The sequence below is a fragment of the Penaeus japonicus genome, unplaced genomic scaffold, assembly GCF_977035675.1.
Source record: "Penaeus japonicus unplaced genomic scaffold, GWHDUDI00000001_assembly GWHDUDI00000011, whole genome shotgun sequence".
Lineage (NCBI taxonomy): Eukaryota > Metazoa > Arthropoda > Malacostraca > Decapoda > Penaeidae > Penaeus > Penaeus japonicus.
In genome coordinates this window covers 25,947,678-25,972,677 of record NW_028234413.1, presented here as the reverse complement: position 1 = coordinate 25,972,677, position 25,000 = coordinate 25,947,678, and the positions used below count along the sequence as shown (strand labels likewise).

General features: G+C 36.0%; 1 protein-coding gene across 3 annotated transcripts in view; it reads left to right on the top strand.

Moving 5' to 3' along the window:
• Positions 1–25,000, top strand: part of mgl (low-density lipoprotein receptor-related protein megalin) — a 281,602-nt gene that overhangs the window by 255,438 nt on the left and 1,164 nt on the right. The window contains exons 2-55 of one of the 3 annotated variants that reach the window (XM_086541784.1): positions 110–232; positions 668–799; positions 914–1,144; positions 1,254–1,493; positions 1,773–1,889; positions 2,028–2,215; positions 2,328–2,444; positions 2,593–2,825; positions 2,971–3,176; positions 3,383–3,580; positions 3,705–3,839; positions 4,107–4,316; positions 4,429–4,624; positions 4,812–5,065; positions 5,217–6,262; positions 6,383–6,519; positions 6,806–6,983; positions 7,132–7,321; positions 7,574–7,776; positions 7,965–8,149; positions 8,750–8,960; positions 9,077–9,265; positions 9,486–9,612; positions 9,776–9,963; positions 10,100–10,353; positions 10,469–10,643; positions 11,388–11,484; positions 11,602–11,748; positions 12,561–12,785; positions 12,905–13,223; positions 13,438–13,612; positions 13,814–14,038; positions 14,158–14,699; positions 14,862–15,072; positions 15,214–15,474; positions 15,586–15,769; positions 15,921–16,102; positions 16,468–16,688; positions 16,835–17,058; positions 17,315–17,526; positions 17,731–17,914; positions 18,130–18,349; positions 18,651–19,811; positions 19,937–20,095; positions 20,327–20,466; positions 20,981–21,137; positions 21,405–21,560; positions 21,692–21,896; positions 22,008–22,245; positions 22,419–22,670; positions 22,804–23,859; positions 24,042–24,194; positions 24,394–24,649; positions 24,803–24,911. In XM_086541784.1, coding sequence (XP_086397910.1) covers positions 110–232; positions 668–799; positions 914–1,144; positions 1,254–1,493; positions 1,773–1,889; positions 2,028–2,215; positions 2,328–2,444; positions 2,593–2,825; positions 2,971–3,176; positions 3,383–3,580; positions 3,705–3,839; positions 4,107–4,316; positions 4,429–4,624; positions 4,812–5,065; positions 5,217–6,262; positions 6,383–6,519; positions 6,806–6,983; positions 7,132–7,321; positions 7,574–7,776; positions 7,965–8,149; positions 8,750–8,960; positions 9,077–9,265; positions 9,486–9,612; positions 9,776–9,963; positions 10,100–10,353; positions 10,469–10,643; positions 11,388–11,484; positions 11,602–11,748; positions 12,561–12,785; positions 12,905–13,223; positions 13,438–13,612; positions 13,814–14,038; positions 14,158–14,699; positions 14,862–15,072; positions 15,214–15,474; positions 15,586–15,769; positions 15,921–16,102; positions 16,468–16,688; positions 16,835–17,058; positions 17,315–17,526; positions 17,731–17,914; positions 18,130–18,349; positions 18,651–19,811; positions 19,937–20,095; positions 20,327–20,466; positions 20,981–21,137; positions 21,405–21,560; positions 21,692–21,896; positions 22,008–22,245; positions 22,419–22,670; positions 22,804–23,859; positions 24,042–24,194; positions 24,394–24,649; positions 24,803–24,911 — 13,334 coding nt within the window. Of the gene's footprint in view, positions 1–106; positions 233–667; positions 800–913; positions 1,145–1,253; positions 1,494–1,772; positions 1,890–2,027; positions 2,216–2,327; positions 2,445–2,592; positions 2,826–2,970; positions 3,177–3,382; positions 3,581–3,704; positions 3,840–4,106; positions 4,317–4,428; positions 4,625–4,811; positions 5,066–5,216; positions 6,263–6,382; positions 6,520–6,805; positions 6,984–7,131; positions 7,322–7,573; positions 7,777–7,964; positions 8,150–8,749; positions 8,961–9,076; positions 9,266–9,485; positions 9,613–9,775; positions 9,964–10,099; positions 10,354–10,468; positions 10,644–11,387; positions 11,485–11,601; positions 11,749–12,560; positions 12,786–12,904; positions 13,224–13,437; positions 13,613–13,813; positions 14,039–14,157; positions 14,700–14,861; positions 15,073–15,213; positions 15,475–15,585; positions 15,770–15,920; positions 16,103–16,467; positions 16,689–16,834; positions 17,059–17,314; positions 17,527–17,730; positions 17,915–18,129; positions 18,350–18,650; positions 19,812–19,936; positions 20,096–20,326; positions 20,467–20,980; positions 21,138–21,404; positions 21,561–21,691; positions 21,897–22,007; positions 22,246–22,418; positions 22,671–22,803; positions 23,860–24,041; positions 24,195–24,393; positions 24,650–24,802; positions 24,912–25,000 lie in introns of all 3 variants that reach the window. The other 2 variants (XM_086541786.1, XM_086541783.1) reach the window with 2 other exon arrangements.

Below are 25,000 nucleotides of genomic sequence, written 5' to 3'. Positions count from 1 at the left end.
AAATACTGAAACAGTTACATTATGGTTCAATTTTAGAATACCAAAAGTATATTTACGAATGCATGCCATTCATAGATTGACAAAGCTAATGAGTCTTTCGCCCCTGCAGAGTTCAACCGTACGTGTAGAGCTTCCGAGTTCCGGTGTAACATCGGGCGATGCATCCCGCGGCGATGGATGTGCGATTACCAGAAGGACTGCGAAGAGGGCGAGGACGAACAGCATAACTGTCGTAAGTACCGGTGCCTTTGCCAAGCGCTCCGCATTTGCATCATGTACACAGATTTTGCAGTGTAAGGCCAAGGAACAGGCACATATAGTACCTATATTTTTATATAGGTAGTATTGCAAACCGGGACTTGCCTGTAATTCCATGAAATAGTAATACAGGTACAAGTGTTTATATGTTTTATGTGTACAAATACATTCTATTTAAAAAACTAATGTAGAGTTCGTGCAGGCAGCGCGGCATTACTGGTCTTTATTAATAGTCATTCGTATCCTTAAATGATATCATAAATACATAGGACACTTCAACATACAAACACGTGCGCGTGCGCGCACACACACACCTTTTTTCTCACTTATTTGAGGAAACCTCAATAAAATATGCTTGTTGAAATCTGCATTAATAGGAACTGTACACTAAACGAATATCACTTTTCAGCGCCGCCTGAATGTGAAGCAGAGCAGTTTTCGTGTCTTGAGTATGTCTGGAATCACACCTACTGCATCCCCACGCACCAGCGCTGCGACAAGATTAACGACTGCAAAGACAAGTCGGACGAGGAAGGATGCTGTAAGTTTTGTTCATTCCAAGAGCTGACCACCATAGTAAAGGCTTATGCAAATATCAGCAATAAGAGAAAAATGTCAAGTATGGAATTCTAATTTTTGCCGCCTGTGTTCGCAGATTACCGTACGTGCCTGCCCGAGGACCACACGTGCGGGTCGGGGCTCTGCATTCCGCCCACTAAGAAATGTGACGGTTATTTCGACTGTCGCGATGAGTCGGATGAACAGGGCTGCAACATGACATCGTGCGCGAAGGACAAGTTTCGTTGCAATAACAAATGTATAGAGAAGAGTCAGAAGTGTGATCACAACAACGACTGTGGGGATAACTCGGATGAGGAAGATTGTGGTACGTTTTATTAATATAAAACTAAATTTTCTGTATATTTGATAAATTTTATGTATATGTTCATGTTTAATAAAATGCTTCCATTTATGCTTGGAAATCATATCTTCAGATTACCCGCCGTGTCATGAAGACCAATTCCGTTGTGCCAACGCGCTATGCATCCCGCGTCGCTGGCACTGCGACGGACACAGCGACTGCCCGGACTCCTCGGACGAGCACAACTGCACAGCCATCGCATGTCCAGACTCAAAGTTCCTCTGCGCGAAGGAGAACCGCTGCATCGAAAAGTCAAAGTTGTGTGATACTCATCGAGACTGTGATGACGGCTCAGATGAAAGAACTGCCTGCTGTAAGTACCTCTGAATTTGCTCCCAAGGGAAATCTGTATGTGTTTTAGTTATCTAAATTCATTAAAAAAAAAATATTGAAGAAACAGTTGTTGAAACAAATTTGTAATTAAGATTTTAATGAAATTCACAAAATTACGAAAATACAAATGTTCTAGCAGTTTAAAACAAGTTTTGAGATTTCTTATGTTAATTTTTACATGGTATTCTCGAATCAACATCAATATTTTATATAGACAATAACCAGAAATGAATTAATAGCTATATTGTTATCAAAACAGCGGCTGAATTGTGTCCTTCTTTGGGATGTGAGTATGCCTGCCGAGCCTCCCTTGTTGGTGGCGAATGTTACTGTCCGACAGGAAAGCAAGTGTCCAACGACACAAGAACTTGTATTGGTAAGGATCATTCCCTATTTGTAATAGTGAGAAATTGATTTTTCTTCTACTGATTTTGACTTTTGTTTTGGCAGTTGAAGTTATATCGTGTTAATCCCATGTTATTGGAAATAATAATACTTTTTTTTTTTTTTACAGATAAGGATGAATGCAAAGAATGGGGGCATTGCGATCAGCAGTGTGTCAATACAGATGGCTCCTACAAGTGCCTCTGTCATGTTGGTTTCATCCTACAAGGGGATAACAGAACCTGTAGAGCCATCAATGTTCCAGATGAGGAACACAAGATGGCTCTTTATTTCACTCATCATGACCAAATTATGAAGGTAAATTTATAGTTGCTTATCCCCATATATTATTGGTATGTAATAATTTTTCCCCTGTGTGAATTTCTGCTGAGTATACACTTTATATATCATGATTTGTATAATATTTTAGGTGCAAGACTCTCCAGGGAAAGACCCAGTGTTGGTAACCAATGCTACATCTGCATGGGGTTTAGATTATCACTACAAGAAAAATCTGTTGTACTGGTCTGATACTGAAACTAGAAAGGTATGATACCCTCAAAGGAATGTCCATTTATCTTGTTATGTATTCCTTTTTTACACATTCTCTAAATGACTTATACTTTGAGAGACTTCATTATATACCATTTTGCATCAGTTGTTATATCTACCTAAATTGTGGCACATTTTTACAGGTTTATTCACAAAAACTCCATGGAAAAGGCAACTCAGCTGAGACTGCACTAACTCTCCCTGGTTCTCTGACCCCTGGGGCCTTGGCCGTGGATTGGGTTGGTGACAAGCTCTATGTAGTTGACATATTAGGCCAGAAGATTGACGTTTTTGAAATTCTTGGCCGTTTCCATGCCATTGTTCTCTCAAATAACATCAGTGAACCTCAGGATATTGGCTTAGATCCAACAAAAGGGTAAGTGAGAGCATATTGCCTTAGCTTAACAAATTTTGAGTTAGCATAGTGTGTTATATTAGTTTTTGTATGATTTTATTTGTTAATTAGCATTTTGGTTAACTTTCATTGTTATTCTTTTATATAATTTTAACTCCTATTTCAGCCTTATGTTTGTTGCCGATACTGACCGCATCATCCGGGCCAACATGGATGGCACAAATCTGAAGGTGCTTGTAAAAGATGTAATCTACAAAGCCTCAGGCATTGCAGTCGATATCATCAGTGAGCGTTTATTCTGGTGTGATTCTCTTCTTGATTACATTGAAACTGTAACTTTTGATGGAAGTGGCAGAACTGCTATTGTTAGAGGTTCGTTGATTTTGCTTTTTATCCTTGTTCGACATTTGATGCAATTTTTGCCTATTTAATTTTCTGAGTTTGCTATTGCTCAATTTGAAATATATATGATTGAAATAAATCACAAATATACATGATTGTATTCTTCCTAATTAACAGATATGTAGTTGCCATGTTTAACACAAGACAGGAAATGTAAAGTTTTATTACTTTTACAGGGTCAACAAATGTGCCAGCACCAAACAGATTGACTTTGTTTGAAAGCAAGATATATTGGACAGACAGCACTCGCCTGGGAGTCATTCGTATTGATAAATATGATGGAGCATCATCAATACATGTAGTATATCGTAATTCTGACAAGACTCAAGATCCCAAAGCAATCAAAGCAGTCCATGGATTAATGCAACCAGGAGGTGTGTATATAAGCAGAAGTTGAGAAGAGATGTTTCTCTTTGAAGACCCTAGATGTGATAGCTATGATTTAAAATTGTTGACTGAGCTTTTCTATTTGTGTGTTTATACCTTATATTTTTTCAGTGCCAAATCCATGTGGAAGTGAAAATGGAGGATGCCAGCACATGTGCATAGTTACCCATGCCACGTCTGGTTTAGGATTTCGTTGTGCCTGTGATATCGGATACAAACTGAATCCTGATGAAAAGAAATGTTCATGTAAGTAAAATTATTTATACAATGGATACTAGTAACTATTCTGAAATCTGTATTACCAGTTTGAGAGATTTGTATGCAATAAATAAATAAATAAATGTTCCCTTGTTTGATGATGTAATGATTAGTAAATTGGCTTATTTTCAAAAGACAAAAACATTCCAATGAGTCTGCTTATTACTCATCGGGTACATGGTAGGTTACTGAAAGGTGATCAGATTAAGTTCATAGAAAAAAGTAATGAAAATGCTTTATTTCTTTTTCTTACAGTGGTGACAGAATTTTTGATGTATTCGCAACAGAAGTTCATTAAGGGACAGGTATTAGACCCTGTCTCTGAAAACTTCAATGATGCGATCAACCCTATTGTATCGAGAGCAGCAAGATTTGTTGGCCTTGACTTTGATGCACGTGGTGACTACATCTATTATTCAGATGTTAGTCTTGATGTGATTTACAGAGTTAAAAGGACAGGAACTGGTGAGTCTTATCACTTTTTCATATTATTTACGGTTTGTTTTTTAATGCAGTAAACTTGAGATGGAAATACAGCAAAATACATGAATTTACTTCTGTTTTTCTTTTGCCTCAGGTCGCCAGAATTTGTTAGCCTCCCAAAATGAAGGTGTAGAGGGATTGGCACTAGACTGGATATCCCAAAATCTTTACTACATTGACAGCAGGAAAGGAACCCTCAATGTGCTCTCAACGGAGAAACCAGAAAACAGAAAAGTGTTGCTGAGTGAACTGAAACGTCCTCGAGCTATTGTGGTCCATCCTAACAGAGGGTGAGTTTTTTTTTTAATGAGTTTAAGATCACCTTTTTCATAGAATTGTTGTAATAGATTTTTCATTGGTTTTCACAAAAATATCATTGAAAGAGGGAAATTATTAGATAATATTAATTTTGAAAGTTAGTGTGTGTTCAAACTTCTATTTTTTTTATAATATTCTATTTTTTACCTTTCTTCGCAGTTACGTGTTTTATTCTGAATGGGATCGTCCAGCCAACATTAGCCGCGCTTTCTTAGACGGGTCAAATGTTATGGTCTTCCGTAATGTACTTCTTGGTTGGCCAAATGGTCTGTCAATTGATTACCAAACAGATCGTATTTATTGGTGTGATGCACTTCTTGACCACTTGCAGCATGCTAAGCTGGATGGAACTGATGTGCAGACTATCAGTTCTGCAAGTATCAAACACCCATTCTCACTTGTAATTTTCAATGGTAAGTAGATTTCTTTGTATGAGATAAGTAAATACAAATTGTTAAGGTTTTATAAACAAAGGTAATTATGTTTTAAAATCCTGTGAAGTAACTTGCATTTATCAAAATTAAAGACGAGTTTTCATGTTCATATTCTTTTCTTATTTCCCAGATTGGTTATATGTAACTGATTGGCGACATGATGCAATTCTTCGAATGAACAAAACTGATGGCACCCAGGAGAAGGTAGTTGCAGAGGTAGCTGAGAGCAATCGACTGTATGGAATTCGTGTCTACAGTCAAAGAGCTCAAGACATCAGCAGTGGCCATCCATGTTATGGTGATAACCCTTGTGAAAAGTTCTGTTTCCCTGTCCCAGATGGTGACACAGAGAACCTTAAAGCACAATGTGGCTGTCCTGTAGGAGAAAAGATGAACAGTGACCAGAAAACTTGCTCAGTAGACCCTGATGCTGAGCCAGCTGATCCAAGATGTGCTCCTTGGGATTTCACATGCTCAAATGGCCGCTGCATTCAGAAGACCTGGGTCTGTGATGGGGATGATGATTGTCTGGATAATTCAGATGAGGAACAAAACTGCACAAAGGTCACTTGTAGAGAAGATGAATTTGCCTGTGAATCTGGCCGTTGTATCCCAAACACATTCAAGTGTGATTCAGACAATGATTGTGGTGATTTCTCCGATGAGACTGGCTGTGTCAATGTCACCTGTGAAACCTCGTACTTCCAGTGTGACAACGGACGCTGCATCCCCATGAACTGGAAGTGTGACTCTGAGAATGACTGTGGAGATAGTTCGGATGAAGGCGATTTTTGTGCCAATAAGACTTGTTCATACTTCCAGTTTACATGCCCAAGTACAGGAGCATGTATACCACAAGCATGGGTCTGTGATGGTGATAATGATTGCTATGATAATAAGGATGAGGAAGGATGTCCTCCCATAGCATGTACAGCTGCCCAATTCAAATGCAATAACCTAAAGCAATGTATCCATGAATCATACAAGTGTGATGGAATCCCAGACTGTGAAGATGCCTCCGATGAACTTGGGTGTCCTACTGTTGGGCCTGATCAGTGTAATGAAGAAAGCCAGTTTAGATGTGAGAAATCAGGAATTTGCATTCCAAAGAGCTGGAAATGTGATGGAACACCAGATTGTGAAGATAGGTCTGATGAACCTGATACTTGTGGACAAGTAAGTTTTCTTCCATGATCACAGTTATGCAATTAGAAATATTTGTGGCACTGCTCTCCAGTGACACTAGTTTCTATTATGATTCTGATTCTTATATTACTTATTTATTTCTCTGTATAGGTAACATGCCCCAGCAGCCACTTCCAATGCAAAAATAGCCGCTGCATTTTCCACTCTTGGTTATGTGACAAAGAAGATGATTGTGGGGATGGCTCTGATGAAGACAATGTTCTTGCCTGTGGAAAACCAGTATTCAGGTAAATATACCTTTATTTACTCTTGTTTTGCCATTGAAAAATATCAGTTATAAGTTGAAATCTCTAAGTTGTGCATTCAGGTAAAGTTTGTAATGTGTTTTTTTTAGTAGAACATATTCCCCAATTTATTATGATTTTTTTAATGCTTAGATTATGAAGATACATGACTATCTATAGATAAGATAATTGGTAAATTGATTTTGATTTTTTATTGTAGAAAAGTATAGAGGATTTATTAATTAATTCTTTACATGTATAATTTTCTTATGATGTGTGTATTCTGCAGGTGTTCATCAGGAATGTGGAAATGTGAAGGAGTTCAAGATACATGCATCAACACCACTCAAGTATGTGATGGTAAAAGAGACTGCCCCAATGGCTCTGACGAAGGCCCAGGTTGTGATGAAAATGACTGTGGCGAGCAAGAAGTTGAATGTTCAGTAGCTTGTATGCAGACACCTAATGTGAGTTTTTTCTGTGATTTTGTTTTACTTTTTTCCATAACTGAAAACTCCCTCTTGATTGCCTACTGATATGTCTCATCATATGTAGTCTTTTATCTGAATTACAATGAATATGAGTTTGATTTGATAATGCATTTGCATTTTGCAGGGCCGTGAATGTACTTGTAAGTTAGGTGAGCAGCTAAAAGAAGGAAGCGACACCGAGTGTGAAGACATTAATGAGTGTGAACCTCCTGGTGTATGCTCTCAAAATTGCACAAATGTGAAGGGTTCCTATATGTGCTCTTGTAAACCCGGGTACATTCTAGATGCCAACAAGTCTTCTTGTAGAGCTACAAGTAAGTATTGATTTTATGATGATTGTTTTCTGGTATGCTTATCTTAATGATATGTTTATTATTACCTTTTTTGTAATACTCTTCATTATGTTTTTTATTTTATATAACTATAAGTAATAGCTAATAACACTTGATGTTTCTTTTTTTGTTAGAACAGTCACCCTAAATTAGTTTATATGGATATAAATGAATTTTTTATTGTTCCTATAAGTGTTATTATTGATATTCATTATTTTGTTTCCAACGTTACAGACAGCTCAGATGCCTTCCTTGTAATCAGCAACCGGCGTAGCATTTTGATTGCTGATATCCATCAACGAACTTTGGAAAGGGTTCCAGTCTTGGTTGAGAATGTTGTTGCTACTGCTTCAGACATGAAGAATGGAACACTTTTCTGGTCAGACATGAAAGTCAAACAAATTGTAAAATTAGAGAAAGGAGGCGAGCCAGAAGTAGTAAGTTATTCCAAGAGACTATTGTAAGAATAAGTTGAATTATTAGAAATTAGTAAAAAGGATGGTTGATGTTAATGATATATATTTGAAATAATTAACAGAGGCATAGTATAATTCTTTAGGAAAAATATAGATAGGTAATTGTTTCTATAGTATTAAAGCTGATATATTATCTTAATTATTTTCAGCTTGTTGGAAGTGGACTTGACTTAGTGGAAGGGTTATCATATGACTGGATTACTGGAAATCTTTACTGGGTAGATTCCCGTCTCAATACCTTGGAGGTATCTCGTAGAGATGGATCTGGCAGAATGATTCTTCTGAACAAGAACATCTCCCAGCCTCGTGGTCTTGCACTTGATCCCACGGAAGGGTAAATCAGATGGAAATCTTTTATGTTATTCAAAATATAGTGCGTGCAAGCTTGTGTGTGTGCTTTTGAGAAGATTTATCATCTATCTCCTGATGTATGACCTATGTGATTTACAACCATCTGTACTTGTATATGAGTGATTTGATTTAAGTCTTCTTTATGAAGTTCAAGTTATGTATGATTTATTTAGCTTACTGAAAGAAGTATATATTCTTTAAGTAGTTAATATTAAAGATACCATAAAGATATGATTCTGCAGTTTTTATTTTTCTGATTTCTAAGTTCTCATCCTGTATGAAACTCAAAGCTATGAATTTCAAATGGTCTCATTCATGAATAACAATTATATGACTAAAAGTTTTTTTTCTTTTATAACTCTTTTATAACTAAATTATCCTGGAGAAGCAGAGTTTATATTATTATCATGCCATGATAGTATCTAACTTACAGCCAAATTAGGATATGACTGGTATGTCAGGAAATGGCTGTATTTATATCATTATCATAATTTTATTCATCTTTTTTTTATAATTTTTTTTATTTTTTTGTTTTTCATATTTTATAATGAATATTTTGGTAACATTCTGTTTCTTCTTCCAGTGCCCGCTGGCTCTTCTGGACTGACTGGGGTGAAAATCCCAGGATTGAGAGGAGTAGTCTTGATGGCAAGGAACGAGCAATCATCATCAAGAGTAAGATATTCTGGCCTAATGGTCTCACAATAGACATACCTACCAGGAGGATCTACTTTGCTGACTCCAAATTAGACTACATTGATTTCTGCAACTATGATGGAACTGGAAGGCAGCAGGTAAAGGAATTGTAGTCATAGAATTGTAAGTTGTTGACAGCTAGAAGTGACATGACCGCTGACTTTTCACGCATGAATAAACCCACAGTTTTTTTTAATTTATTCTCTCATTTCAGGTCCTTGCACAGAGCCACTATCTCCTCCATCCACACTCACTGTCCATCTATGAAGATAATGTGTTCTGGACAGACAGGCAGCTTAATCGTGTATTATCAGCACACAAGTTCCGTGGAAATAATGAATCTGTTGTATCACATCTTGTTTCACAGCCCCTAAGTATACATGTACACCACCCAGTGTTACAGGTAAGTTCAAGTTTAAAAGATTCACATTCATAGATTTTCTTTTGAATTTAGTTTAGTGCAGAAATTTTATTTTTGTATTATACTGGTTGTATTTTCTTTTTTCCATTGTGAATAGACATACAGATAAATATGAATAGAGGATATGTGTATAGATAATGAAAAATTAGTTGGAAAGCAATAACAAAGAAATAACAACTTTTTCATTTTTCAATTGTAACAGCCAAAGGAAAATAATCCTTGTTCGTCAAAACCATGTGACCACCTTTGTGTTCTGAAACATCCACAAGGACACACCTGCTTGTGCCGACCAGGGTACAAGTTAGCCAGTGGTGGAAAGTGCAACCAGGGTATGTATGATGATAAGTTACCGCAAATTTATTCATTAGGAATTTTCCAAGATTATTCATTTCTTATTCAGACTGTAAGAGATTTCAAGATTATTTTTTACTGTATTTCTTTCTGAAGAGACTCCAAACCTTCTTGTAATTGTTTTCTGATGATATTTTTCAGAGGAAACTCCATACCTTATGGTGATGAAGGGAAGCCAAATTGTAGATGTTGCACTAACACCAGGAGAGAAAGGTGCAGCTGGCTTCCTTACTCCCATTGTTGGAGTGGAGCATGGTCTTCAGCTTGATTATGATCGCAGTGGGGAACGTATATTCTGGATTGAAGCTGTTGAAGAAGACAGTGAAAATGTACGTATTTTGATAATTACACAGGTTTTATGCTTAAAATCTTTATAAACATTTTTGGTTTTAAGAAATATGGATAATGATAACATTATAAGGTCTTTGATTATTTAAATATCATTTTTCTTTTTTTTTTTGGCAGGGAACTATTTACACAATGGAGATTGGTGGTGGCAATCGTTCAACCTACTTAGATTTTGGCATCGTTGGTTCACCTTATACAATGGCATGGGACTGGGTTGGCCGAAATATGTATATTGGAAATCGTGTGGCTAACAACATTGAGGTTCTGAAATTAGATGGCAAGATTAAATACCAGAGTGTTATTTTAGATAACAATGGTAATGCCACAGGTGTTGGAAGGCCCAAGTCCATGTGTTTGGATCCTGTTGATGGGTGAGTGAATTTCACAAACATGTTATGTGTACATTGATGTTTCCTTCTCATAAAGAACAGTAATGACAGTAAGATAAACTTTTCTTAATGCATTTCTTGCATACTTTTAATGCAGGTTCTTGTACTGGCTTGATGATGGTGGTACTGGAGTTCCAGCAAAGGTTGGCAAAGTCAGCATGGATGGTTCTGGTCCGGTTATCCTTTACAACTTCACAAATATCCGACCAGAGTATATCACAATTGATATTGAAGCCAAGAATTTGTACTGGTCAACAAGCAATGAGGCTAAAGTAAGTCATTTAGTTGTTGTATGAAGCTGCTGTACTTTTGAACTCAACAGTTTTTATGCAAAGAGCACTGATTGATAGTAATGTTTCAGATTTTTATATAGGCTGTAAATCTTTTAACCAGTAATAAGATTTCATAAAACTGTTTGTAACTTGTACTGTTATGTTAAACTGATATATTATTTGTATATAAATCCACAAGCAGCAAGGGGAGGAAGTAGTCTCAAAGGTAAATGTATGACTAGAAATAGAAATAACAATTATTTGAATATATATATATATATATATATATATATATATATATATATATATATATATATATATATATATATATATATATATATGTGTATATATATATATATATATATATTTATTTTTTTTTTTTTTTTTTTTTTTTTTTTTTTTTTCCTGTTGAGATTTATTTTTCTGTGTTTTGTGTCTGTCTCTCTCTGTGTTTTTTTTTTCTTGAGATGGTTCAGTTTTTATTAAGATCAAGTTCAGATTTAGTTTCAAAAACATTATAATACACATTAACTGGCCTTATACTTTTGTTAGTAGGTCTGTCAGCCCTTAGGTATAACACATTCAGTAAATAGAAAAAATATTTTTGTTTGTATGTGAAGAAAATTGTCTTTCTATTCTCCGTAGTTACAGTAATTACAAAAAAAAAAGAATTTGTTTCTGCTATTCGATATTTTGTTTAATTTTGTATACTATTTGGTTACCAATTACCTTTTTTCTTTTCAGATTATAACAAGTGATGTATATGGCAACAGCATTAGAGAAATCTTAACTGAGGCGAATCATATTGCTCGACCAAAGGCTTTAGCTGTATATGAGAGCAGTAAGTCTTGCATTATTTAATGAGTTATGAAAAACATAGATGGAATAAAAAGATACATATAATGTATATTTTTCTTTTGTAGTATTTTTATTTAAATTATGATTTTTTTCTTTCCAGGACTCTACTATCTTGATTCATCCTACGAGAAGGTGGAGCGCGTTGATCTTCCCGACGGCCTAAACCCAGAGACGTTGCTGGAAAACGAAAGTGATCTGAAGTCCCTTAAGGTCTTCCAGAAGAGGCCAGGTGAGATGGAGAAGAAGAGTAAGTGCTGAACTCCACTATTTCCTGCGTGCACCACTCAAATCAAACATTGTCGTCAAAGCTTTGCTATGATCTAACCAAGGAGATAAGTTTCTTTTATGATATGCCAGTTGATTATGCGGTCTGTGCACTGATATGTTTTTACTTTCAGTTCTTTCACTCTTGCACCAAGGTTTTACTTTTCTGATCTCTGAACTTCTCCTATTTGCACTCTCAAGCTAAAAATATTCAATGCTTGATTTGGGAAATTGCATGTCTCATATTGATTGTGAATATGGGAGCTATAAGTGAATAATTTTTACGCAGTATCTGAATGTTGCATGGAAAAGCAGTCGCAAATTAAAAGAAACGCACAGTGCATCATAGTATGCAAAAGTTTGTGGAGTCAGTTGAATCGTTGTAATTTGTACCAAACAAAGAAGTGCTTGCTATCTCATTTTTCCATTTGCTTTAAAGTGTGTGTTGTGATATGACAGTTGTGGATCCAAGGAGCGCTTTGCTTAGTTTTCACAGGAAAACTGAAATTAGAAAAGAAAACGGCTATATCTTACATTTATAGTTATGATCTTTTGTAAAAGATAAAGAAAAAAAATAGATAGATTAAAAAGATAAAAGAATAAATTAAACGATAAATAAATAGAGATATTAATGAAAGAACATTACAGAAGTATGTTGAAAACATGTAAAGATGATGATGATCTGTATGAAAGAAGAGAAAGAATGGCAATGGAATACATTTGAGTGTGGTTATATCCCTTGAAGGCTTTTGGATTTTGTAATGACTGTTACTGATAAAATTTTCATTTTTCCAGTCATCAACTCTCATCCTTGTATGGTGGGCAATGGTGGATGTGAGCACATCTGCATTCCCAAGATCAACAAGCAGCGAACCTGTAGATGCACCACAGGATATAAAGCAGATGGAGAAAAGGGCTGCAAGCCGTATGACAAATTTGCTATTGTTTCACAGTTAGACATTGTCAGAGGCTTCAGTCTGGATGGTGCTGGAGAGGCTATGGCACCCATTGCTGAACCAGGTTAGTTCGTGTTGCAGAGAAGATAACTGAAGTGATAAAACTAACTTCCATGAATAGGTTGGTCATATAAAAGTTGGTACTTCAAGTTTACTAATATGAACATGCATATTTGTTTTCAGGTCACAATGTCCTACATGTGGATTACCATTATTCAAAGAACTACATATATTGGATTGAGTTCAATCAAGGAGGTTCTAATGGAATTTATAGATCAAGACCAAATGGCACAGAGAAGGAAGGAGTTGTCACAACTGGCATTGGGTCAAATGGAATCAGGGGTATTGCCATTGATTGGATTGCTAATAATCTCTACTTCACCAATGTGTTCCCACATGAGACATATGTAGAAGTATCTTGGTTGGATGGAACCAACAGAATGGTGCTTAAGAGTGTTACTAAGGACTCTCCAAGGGAGTTGGCTGTCAATCCAATTAAAAGGTAAGATGTGATTTTCAGATTGCATTCAGAGTGATTTTAAACTAGCTCTTTTTCACCCTAGTCAAATGATCACATTGCTATATTTTTACAAATTCATAAGAGCAACATTTTTGTAAGAAAAATGAATATGATATAGGTTTCATTTATTCTGTCTGTTATAGCTTTTAAGTGCCTATACAAAAATAGCAGAGACTTATGAAATCTCTCTCAATAGGTACATCTACTGGATTGATTATGGACAGTTCCCTATGATTGGAAAGGCATATCTTGATGGTACTAATTGGCAGCCAATTGTAACTAGTGGAGTCAGTAACCCAAGGGATATTACTGTGGATATGTTCACTCATGATGTATATTGGGTGGATTCAGCACTTGATTCCATTAATAAGGTATGTATTTATTTATGTAGAAAGTGGCACAATGTACTAAACACAAGTTATTAATATATTGATTTTTATAAATTTCTGAGTGATTTTGTATTGATTATTTATATTTACAGATATTGCATTGTTTGACATATGGAAGAGTGATTCAGGGTTTAAACATGTAGAAAATTCTTGGATCTAACAGAAAGGTCTTCCTCTTTTTAGGTTAGCTTCAGTGGAGGAAACCGTCAGTTCATTCGAAGGAAGTTGCCCAATCCCATGGGTCTTGCCTTGAATAATAACTTTGTTTATTGGATTGATCGGAATCTCAATACTATCTTCCGTGCTTCAAAATATCCTGGAAATACTACACAAGCAGAACGTTTTAAGACAAACATGGAGAATCTAAGAGACATAGCTATCTTTGATTCTACCAATCAGCCTTCAAAGGTGAGTACATTTAGTAAGCTTAGAAGTTTGTATAGATAGTGACAAAGGAAGTGTCTTTTCACAATTGCAATGTAAATTTGTATATGCAGTGAAATATAAATTATATATCAAATTTCCAGGCTGATACTCCATGTACAAGACTTGGCAATGGTGGATGTGCCCAGTTGTGTTTCTCCTTCCCTGTAGATCATCCAAAGCAGGTGACCTTCCGTTGTGACTGTGCATCGGGAGTTTTAGCAGAAAATAAGAGAGACTGCGAAGATTCGAAAGAATATCTAGTCTTTGCAACAAGAACTGAAATCCGAAGCTTATCACTAACTCCCAAGAGTAACACTGTACCATTTGATGCTGTTAAGGGTTTGACAAATGTTGTAGGAGTTGATTTTGATTATAAAGACAAAAAATTATTGTTTACACAAATCAGACCGGACACAAAGATTGCCACCATGTCTAGTTTGTCACCTTCTGCGGATGATATCAAACCGATCTTACAATTTGGAATAAACCCTGAAGGCATTGCATATGATTGGACATCAGAAAAAATCTACTGGACAGACTCTGCAAACAACAGTATTTATGCAATGAACATGGATGGAACCCATGTGGTTATGATTATCCAAGTTGAGCGACCACGTGCACTTGTCTTGGATCCATGCAGAGGGTAAGAATAATTTGAATGAGTTTATGTTGAAAATCAACAGTTTCTCAACATTACTATAATTTTAATCTATTTGTAAAATTTGTTGTTTGAAATTTGATAATTAAAAAGTTATTACAATTGTCATTATGTCCTAATTTGATTGTTTTCCCTTTACCCACACAGACATATGTACTTCACTGACTGGGGAAGGTTTGGCACTTCGGGTAAAATCTATCGTGCAACCATGGCTGGGTCATTCAGGCAAGTGATCATAGGAAATGACTTGTCTCAACCCAGCGGTCTGACCATTGACTACGAAGAAGAAATGCTCTATTGGACAGATGCTGTTAGGGAGAATATTGAAAGATCTTACCTAAATGGAACAAAGAGAGAGGTACAGATCAAAATTTTCTTGTTACAAATTGTTATTAATTTCTCACCACTATTTTATTTTAAAAATGAATTGTGAAAATATTGGAAATTATAAGTGAAAGATTTTTTCAATGTAATTAATTGTATTTCTTCTGATTCACAGGTCATTATCTCAGCCACTATATATCCATTTGCCATAACTGTCCATAAAAATTTCATTTATTGGACTGATCTTCAACTCCGTGGAGTCTTTAGGGCAGAAAAGTACACCGGTGGTGATATGGTAGAGATGGTTCGCAGGTTAGAAGAATCACCAAGGGATATTCATGTATTCTCAGATGAGCGACAGAAATGCAACATCAACCTTTGTGAAATTAACAATGGAGGATGTGCACAATCTTGTCATCCAGTTCCTGATAATAAGGTATTTTTAGTATTTGATGCTACCAACAATTTGATTAATGATGACAGATGTTATCTGATAGTGTTTTAATATTGATTATTATATTTTAATTACTTTTTCACTTTTTCTCAGGTTGAGTGCAAATGTAATGCATCTTTGAAGCTTGTAAATGAGAACAAGATGTGTGTTCCAAAGAATTACAGTTGTGATGCAAATAGGTTTTACTGTGCCAATGGTAAATGCATTTCACGATTGTGGGCTTGTGATGGATCCGATGACTGTGGTGATAATTCTGATGAAGACAGAAATTACTGCAGTAAGTGGTTTTCAGATTTATTGACTGTTTTTCTGAGCTTGTCGGATAGGTTTGGGTATATTTTTAATGTTCTGTATATCTTGGCTATAATAGTTTTGTTTAAACTTTACATTATTAAAGTCTAATCATAATTCTTTCATGTTCCCCACAGCATACCATACATGCAGCCCCAGTGAGTTCCGTTGCAAGAATGGCCGTTGCATTTTCTCAACATGGAAGTGTGATCATGAAGATGACTGTGGTGACGGTTCAGATGAAGAAGGCTGTGAATATCCTCCGTGTGCTGATGGAGAGTTTACTTGTGCAAATCACAGATGCATACCGCAGTCACAGGTTTGTGTTTAAATTTTAGATTTTATCCAGTTTGGTATTTTGGAGGGAAAGATACATTTCCAGAATATTGAATGAAAGGTTTTTAGTTTTACTCACTTTGTCTTGTTCTTTTAGAACTGCTGCAATATTGCTGTCATTAAGTAAAAGTTATTTATATGGTTTGTAGAAAAAAAATTATATGCTGAGTTATAAACATATGAAGAAAGAATTATGCATGTAGAATAGCTGTAATGAATAGCAGTATGTGATAATTCAATGCTTTTATTTCCAATGATAGTGAAAAAATTAAAAATAAAAGAAGGGTGTAAGGTCAGTCTGACAAATAAAAAGAATGATGATATCTATATTGCTATCCATTTTTACAGGTTTGTAATGGTGTTAATGACTGTAAGGATAAACACACCTCTGATGAAAAAAGTGAACGTTGCCCAGAAGTGACCTGTCCACCAAACCACCTCAAATGTGAAAATACAACCATATGTGTGGAACCATATTGGTTGTGTGATGGTGATAATGACTGTGGGGACAACTCCGATGAAAACCCTCTTCACTGTTCTAAACGTTCTTGTCCACCTAATAGCTTTAGGTAATGTCCTTGTCAAGTATTTTAACTCTAGGATTTATTGAATGGATATATAAAAAATTTGATAAAGTTAGGAATTATCTGGATGAACTTTTGGCAGTAGTTGCAACTATTACTTATTGTGCATTTTGTTTTCTTTCCCATTTCAGGTGTCCAAACCATAGATGCATCCCAGGCACTTGGCACTGTGATGGTGATGATGACTGTGGTGATGGTGCTGATGAGCCTGAAGAGTATTGTGAGCAAGAGGGAAGGACATGCTTTGGTGATTTGTTTACATGTGACAATGGAAACTGTGTGCCCAAGATTTATATCTGTGATGGAGATAATGACTGCTTAGATGGCTCAGATGAAGATGACAGACACAAGTGCAGTAAGTCTCAGGCCAAATCATTTTACTAATGAATAGTTTGTGATAGTATGGGTACCTTGTGTATCATTTGATATAGGCAAATGGTTATTTTTTATTGTATTGTTAATATTATTTGATGGGACTTATTAGAGGAATATAACAAAAACCTACAGTTGATAGACATCTTTATCATAGAGGTGATCTTAACTAAGATTAGATAATATCTATATTCCATAGAAAACGGTGTAATTAAGTATTAATTCCCGTTTTATTCTAGATAACCGCAGGTGTGATGAGGAGACAGAGTTCACATGCAATGACAACAAGCAGTGGGGACGTGCCATGTGCATTCCAAGGAAGTGGGTGTGTGATGGTGACCCTGACTGTGTAGATGGTGCAGATGAGAATTCAACATTGTTAAATTGTCCAGAGCCAGAAGAATGTGCTGAAAATCAATTCCAATGCAATAATAGGCGGTGCATAAGCAAGGTGAGTTTGAATTATTTTTATTTTATTTATTTATTTTATTTTTTATTTTTTAAATTTTTCTACATCTCAGAACAGTGTTTGAGAAGTGTTCCAATATTTTGTAAGAAGTGATTTTCATTTTTTAGAATTTAGATTATAAGGAAAGCTTAAGATTTTGTTGTGACTTAAACTTAATTGTTTTATTTTGTTTTTGCTTTTATGTAGGATTGGATGTGTGACTTCGACAATGACTGTGGAGATGGATCTGATGAGGGAATAGAATGTAACAGCAAATACAGAGAGTGTTCAGCTGATGAATTTACTTGCTCCAATGCTAAGTGTATTCGCAAGACATACCAATGTGATGGCGAGGACGACTGTGGGGATAATTCTGATGAAGTTGGATGTGGTGAGTGAAGAAAAATTATTTATTAAGTATTCATTTGATCAGTTTATGTAATTCTCCAAGATTTTAACATTTTTTCTTCCAGCCTTGGGGGAGTTAAAAGCATTCATAAACATTGATGAACATTTTGTAAGAAATAATTCCCAAGAATAACAAATATAAATTTATTGCATGAGACCTGTTCCATAAGATGTTTGCTCATTTTAAAATCATTGCAGAACCCGAGAAGACCTGTGGACCAGCAGAATTCCGCTGTAAGAATGGTGAATGTATTGCCATGAAATTGCTGTGCAACAAAGTGAGCGAATGCTCAGATGACTCTGATGAGCCACTTCACTGTAATGTGGATGAATGTGCTAAAGTAGAACTACACCAATGTGGTCACAAATGCATCAATACAATTATTGGCTTTGAATGTGCCTGCAACCAAGGATACAAGTATGTTTAACCTTTTTTTATTGTTATTATTATTATTACAGGACCAAAATATTCTCAGTGCATTAGGTCTGTACTGTTTTTAGGGTATTTGAATCTATAAATATTGTACATACAAATTTATGTGATATACAAATAGGTAGGCATGTGTGTTTGTTTGTTAGTTTATGTTCTCCATAAGTTCCTCCCTCATTTTTCCTTTCTACTCTCATCTTTATTTCTATTGTCTCTCTATTCGCTCTTTCTCTTTCACACAGATACATGTATGTTTTTATTTTATATGTGTATTTTTTTCTCCTTATAGGCTAATGCCTGATGGCAAAGCATGTGAAGACATCAATGAATGTGTTGAAACCCCAGGAGTATGCTCTCAGAAATGTTACAACAACCCAGGCTCCTACAACTGCAAGTGTGATGAACGGTTCTATGAACGAGAAACAAATGTAAGCATCTGCAAGAGAAAAGACAACAAAGAACCTTGGGTGTTCTTCACCAACAAGTATTATGTGAGACGACTGACTACTGATGGCTCACAGTACCTTTTGATGCATCAAGACCTTCGAAATGTTGTGGCTCTAGACTTTGATGATAAGGATGAGATGATCTATTTTGCAGATGTAACAGCCAAAATGATATACAGAGCCCAGATTAATGGTTCAGAGAAAAAAGAAATTATTAAGCATGACAGCCATGGCCTAGAGGGACTTTCTGTAGACTGGGTAGGTCGAAAGATATACTGGTTAGACCGACACAGTAAACACCTAGATGTTGCTGAGCTGAATGGCACTAACCGCAAGACTATAAAGGCAAGTGGTATTAATGATCCCCGAGCAGTAGCAGTCCATCCTGGCATTGGCTATGTATACTTCACTGACTGGCATCTTCAGTCCTATATTGGCCGCATTGGAATGGATGGCTCCAACTTCTCACGTGTACTTGGATTTGAAGATAAGATCATTTGGCCAAATGCACTGACTTTTGATTTCTTTGCTGACAGAATTTACTGGGCAGATGCTCATCTTGATTACATTGCTTTTGCTGACCTGGATGGTAGAAACCGTCACGAAGTCATGAGAGGCACCAAGGTCCCACACGTGTTTGCAATTACAGTATTTGATGATTACATATACTGGACTGACTGGAATCTAAAGGCCATTCTTCGTGCACATAAATTTACTGGAGATGAATTGCAGTTCTTGAGAAACACTACTCACCGACCTTATGACATTCAGATTTACCATCCTCTACGTCAGCCTTCATTCAAGAACCCTTGTGGTGATAATAATGGGGGATGTTCTCATCTTTGTTTACTGTCACCAACTGAGAATGGTACAGTGACATACAAGTGTGCTTGTCCTGATCAGTTTTACTTAGAACGTGATGGAAAGACTTGTAGTGCAAATTGCACACAATCTCAGTTCCGTTGTGCTGGTGAGGATGACAAGTGCATTCCCAAATACTGGAGGTAAGCAATGTCTTTTTCAGAGGAAATACTTACTTATCTAATAAAAATTGCTTTAATTAGTATTTGATATTTACCATTTTTTTATTATAAATGCAAACATTAAAAAGCTGCTCTTTAATTTTCAGATGTGACGGTGAAAAGGATTGTTCTGATGGTGGTGATGAGCCTCCTGATGGTTTCTGTCCTGAAAGAAAGTGCCGTCCTGGACACTTCCAGTGTGTAGATGGAAATGGATGTGCTGCTCCAACACAACTTTGTGATGGACAAGAAGACTGTCCAGATGGGTAAGTGTTCACAAGTTTGTCTCTCGGTTTTAATCATGTTCTTCAAAAGCAATGCAATAACTAATGTTGTTGAATGATATTATGAAGCATAATCCCATAACTTACATTACTTTTTTATATACTAGAGTTATGTAGAAACTGCAGTACCTTTGTAGACTTATTCCACAAAAGATATCAGTTTTTTTGTTTTTTTTTAAGAATAATCATTATAATCATTATATTTATTGTCAGATCTGATGAGAACAATTGTCACCTGGAATGTTCAGAGCTGGAATTCAAGTGCAAAACTACAGGAAAATGTATCAACATAGCATGGAAGTGCGATGGAGATAAGGATTGCCGTGATGGTTCAGATGAAGGAGAAGAGTGCAGTAAGTTGGTCATTCAGTGTTGGAGGGTAATTTTCTCGTAAGGTGTCCTGTATAGAGATGTTGGAGGGGCAGTTATCTCTGATTTTTGAGAGCCCAAGATTATTCATATGTACTGTTTGTGCTCAACTGCAAATCGGAAACAATTGTCAAAACAACGCAGTGTTGCTGATTTGCACAACCAAAATTGGTAATAATGTCTATTTTGTGACCACAAATACAATTTTTCAATAAGAGAATACTACAAATTTTCTAGGGTGTGTGTATATGTATTATCAGGGAAATTTTGTTTCTAACAGAGATAAGTATGCTAAGAAAGCTTTATTGTAAAAAAAAAGATACACAGAAATTTAATCAAAACAGATCAGAATTGGTAATTCAGTTCAGTGTTTGATATATTTATACTTGCAAATAGATATTTATAAGCAAGTTTACTTTTTTTTCTTTTCTTTTACTTTCATCTAAACATTTGCATGATTTTTTCATCTTGTAACTTATTTTCTTGTCTGACCTACAGATAACAGACCATGTGATAAAGAAACAGAATTTTCATGCAAGAATGGCAAATGTATCTCCATCCAGTGGTATTGTGATTTGGACAATGATTGTGGCGATCACTCTGATGAACCAGCATTCCTGTGCCGGCAACAGAACTGTACAGAAGGATGGAGGAGGTAAGATCAATTTATTCAGATTCAGATCACAATCTTTACTTATATTAATTAGAATCTACTCCTTGGCTATTATTTTATGAAAAAAAAACTCTGTAGATTCCTAAATCTGACAGAAGAAATTTTTTTTTTTTTTATCACAAAGCATAATGTTGATAGATTATGTATTAGATTCATTCCATACAAATTGGAATTAATACATGTTTGATTTTCTCTGAAAATATAAAAAGTTATATATTGATTAACAACTTGTATTCTTTAAAATCACAGGTGCCCAGGTAGAACAAATTATCGATGCATTCCTCAATGGCTCTTCTGCGATGGCAAGGATGATTGCAGAGATAACACGGATGAAAAAGTAGAAAACTGTCCAAAATGTCATGAAAGTGGAGACTTCCAGTGCAAGAACAGACGTTGTATTCCTAAGTAAGAATTTGGAGTAATTAAGGGAGTAGATATACATGATTCTAACATATATTGTTTGCATTTGATGTGTAAATGACAATGCTGCAAAAAGGCAGACAAATTGGAATTAACAAATTTATCTCTATTTGTAGGCGTTGGTTATGTGACTTTGAAAATGACTGTGGAGATAATTCTGATGAAGATGAAGAAATGTGCAGCAGCCAGTATCGACAGTGTTCTGAGAGTGAATTCCGCTGTAATAACAACAAATGTATCCCGAACCGTTGGCGCTGTGACCACGATAATGACTGTGGTGACAAATCTGATGAAGAAAATTGTGGAGAGCACAAATGCAGGGTAAGATCGGTTACACACAATGAATTTTTAAGTAGAATCTGAAATGCATTACATTTATTTAAAAACTCATCATGATATGAAGTCTAACTTTCAATTCTTTTACCATTTTAGGATGGACAGTTCCAGTGCACATCAGGTCACTGCATTCAAGAGCACTTCAGGTGTGATGGTGAAAGGAACTGCCATGATCTGAGTGATGAACTTAGTTGTGAGCCACGGTTCCCCAATGGCCGATACTGCCATGAAGAGAAGTTCCAGTGTGACAATCACCTCTGTGTAGAGATGAGAGACCTGTGTGATGGCAGCAATGATTGCTATGACAATTCTGATGAACGTGAAAGTCTTTGCAGTAAGTCTTTATGATTATGGTTTGTCTGTCTTCCCTGACATTTCAATATTGGAGATTTGAGCAAATATTGTTTAGGACATACAAACTGTGCTTTTTGTCTTTACTCAGAGAAGTACTGAGTATTTTTGTCACCAGAATATTCTGATAAAATACTCCTCTTATTTTATTTTCAGGCAACTATACTTGCAATACACTGAGAAGATTCCAGTGTAACAACCATAAATGCATACCACTGTATCAGAAATGTGATGGCATTGACAATTGTGGTGATGGATCAGACGAAAATAACATGACCATTTGTTCTCATCGTCCTCGACCATGCATCTTCAGTGAATTCCGTTGTGCAAATGAGAAGTGCATTGAGGCAGATAAGGTTTGCAATCATGCAGATGACTGTGGAGACAATTCAGATGAGCTTGGATGCCGTAAGTTGATTTTCAGGGCCTCTATTTGTATTAGTTTTTTCAATTTCAATTTCAAAAGAACTGTTTGAAATAACTCTATTATTTTGATTTACCAAATAGCTTTCTGAACTAACTGTAATATTTTTATTTACAGATTCAGCTTCTAATTGCACAATTGGTGGTTGTGAGCAGACATGCACAGATCTCAAAGAGGGTGGATTCGTATGTCACTGTATGAGAGGATTCAGAATCAAACCAGACAACCCTAAGGCATGCCAGGATATAGATGAGTGTGCAGAATTCACTCACAATTGTTCTCAGTTGTGCACCAATCTGAATGGTACTCATGCCTGTTCATGTCGTGAAGGATTTGAGCTTGAAGTGAATGGTATTTGCCGCTTAAAAGCTGGGGCTATCACCTTGGTGTATTCAGACAGTCCAGAAATCAGGGCATTCAATCTGACCTCCAATAGAGCTATGAATGTAATCAAAGGAGACAGTATTGAATCTCTTGATTATGAACCAGAATCAGGAATTGTTTATTGGACTGATTCTTATGGAAAGACCATAAAGAGATCATATCTGCCTGGATCACCTGGAAGGGCAAATGTAACTGTGGGTTACGCTCAAAACTTGGAAATCAAGAGCAGAGCTAAGCCTACAGGTCTTGCAATTGATTGGGCTGCTATGAATTTGTATTGGAGTGAAACTGATCGCACAGGCAATAAGCCTAGGGGAGCTGTGCTTGTGGCCACATTAGATGGAAGATACCGTCATGTAGTTATTGCAACAGGCTTGGAAGATCCAACATCAGTTGTTGTTGATCCTGATCATGGATACATGTTCTGGACTGACATTGGCTCAATTCCAAAAATTGAGACCTCTTGGATGGATGGCAGTAAAAGACGAATTCTTGTGTCAGATGCTATCAGCCAGCCTACTGGACTCACTATTGATTTTGCCATGGACCACACAATTTACTGGGTAGATGCCAAGCTGAACAAGATAGAAATGATGCGAGAAGATGGTTCAAAGCGAACTCTAGTGGCCTCTGGAAACCAACTCAAACATCCTCTTTCTCTAGATGTCTTTGAATCTAGCTTGTACTGGGTTACACGTGACTCAGGTGAAATTTACAGCATGGATAAGTTTGGAAGGGGAGTCCCAGTGAAATTCCCAGGAGAATTTGCTAATCCAACCAGTATTAAAGGTATGCTTTATTATTAAATTCCAAATTATTTTAATTGTTGGATATAGATAAACAGAAAATAATTTCTAAAAGTCTGTATATTAGTGAGTGGGTAATATTATTCAGCAACAGTTCTTTCAAGGAAAGAGTTATATTTAGACTTTATACTATTAAGTTTGTTTCAACTTGATTTTTTCTTGCAGTCTTTGCTGAAAAAAGATACAACACATCAATGACAAGTATATGTCAGAGAGACACACCATGTAGCCATCTGTGTCTCATAGTACCTGGTGGATATAAATGTGCCTGTCCAGACAATAAGGGAGTCAAGAACACTTTCCCTAATTGTGATGCTCGTAAGTGCTTTAGTTTCAATTTATTTTGATATTGTTTCAGAAAGGAGAGGTTATATATACCAAGTAGGAATTTGATTAATATAATTTAAAAGAAATGTATGAAAATATTTTCATTTAGTCAGACATTTAATATGAGCATGCATTGAAATTTACTCAACAATATGTAAATGTGTTATTGATGGAGTATTCCTTTTTACAGCACATGAACCAGTGAAACCGAAACCTCTGGGTTGTGGATGTCTGAATGGAGGAGTTTGTACACTAAATCACTCGGTTGCTTTGAGTTGCGAATGTCCTGATGGTTATTCTGGCTTACTGTGTGAAAATTATGTGGCCAAACGCATAATCTCACGTGAACCCTGGTCACCAGCAACAGTGGTAGTGCCTATTGTACTTACCATTTTGGTTATTGGGGCTCTAGGAGCACTCTATGTGTTCTTTAACCGTCGTCATATGTAAGTAACATTTGATTTTAGAATACATACGAATAGTATTGTTTAATGTGTGGAAAAGAAGGCAGCTTTAATTGTTAAAATTGTTACACCATAACTGAAGAAAAAAGTAGTCCATTCTACAATCTTTCTCATATATATATCTATTTACTACAGAACCCTAAAGGGCCGTGGTCTACCAGGATCCAGTGTCGTATTTAGACAGGGAACTAATGTTGAAGTAGGACTTCCTTCATTTATGGCATCTGGTGAAGGAGCAAATGGAGTAAGTCCCTTAGCATAGTGCATGTTATTTTGCAGATTACTCAGAAATCTTATAATATTGTGTCATGTTTGAATTGTTAAACTTTTGCA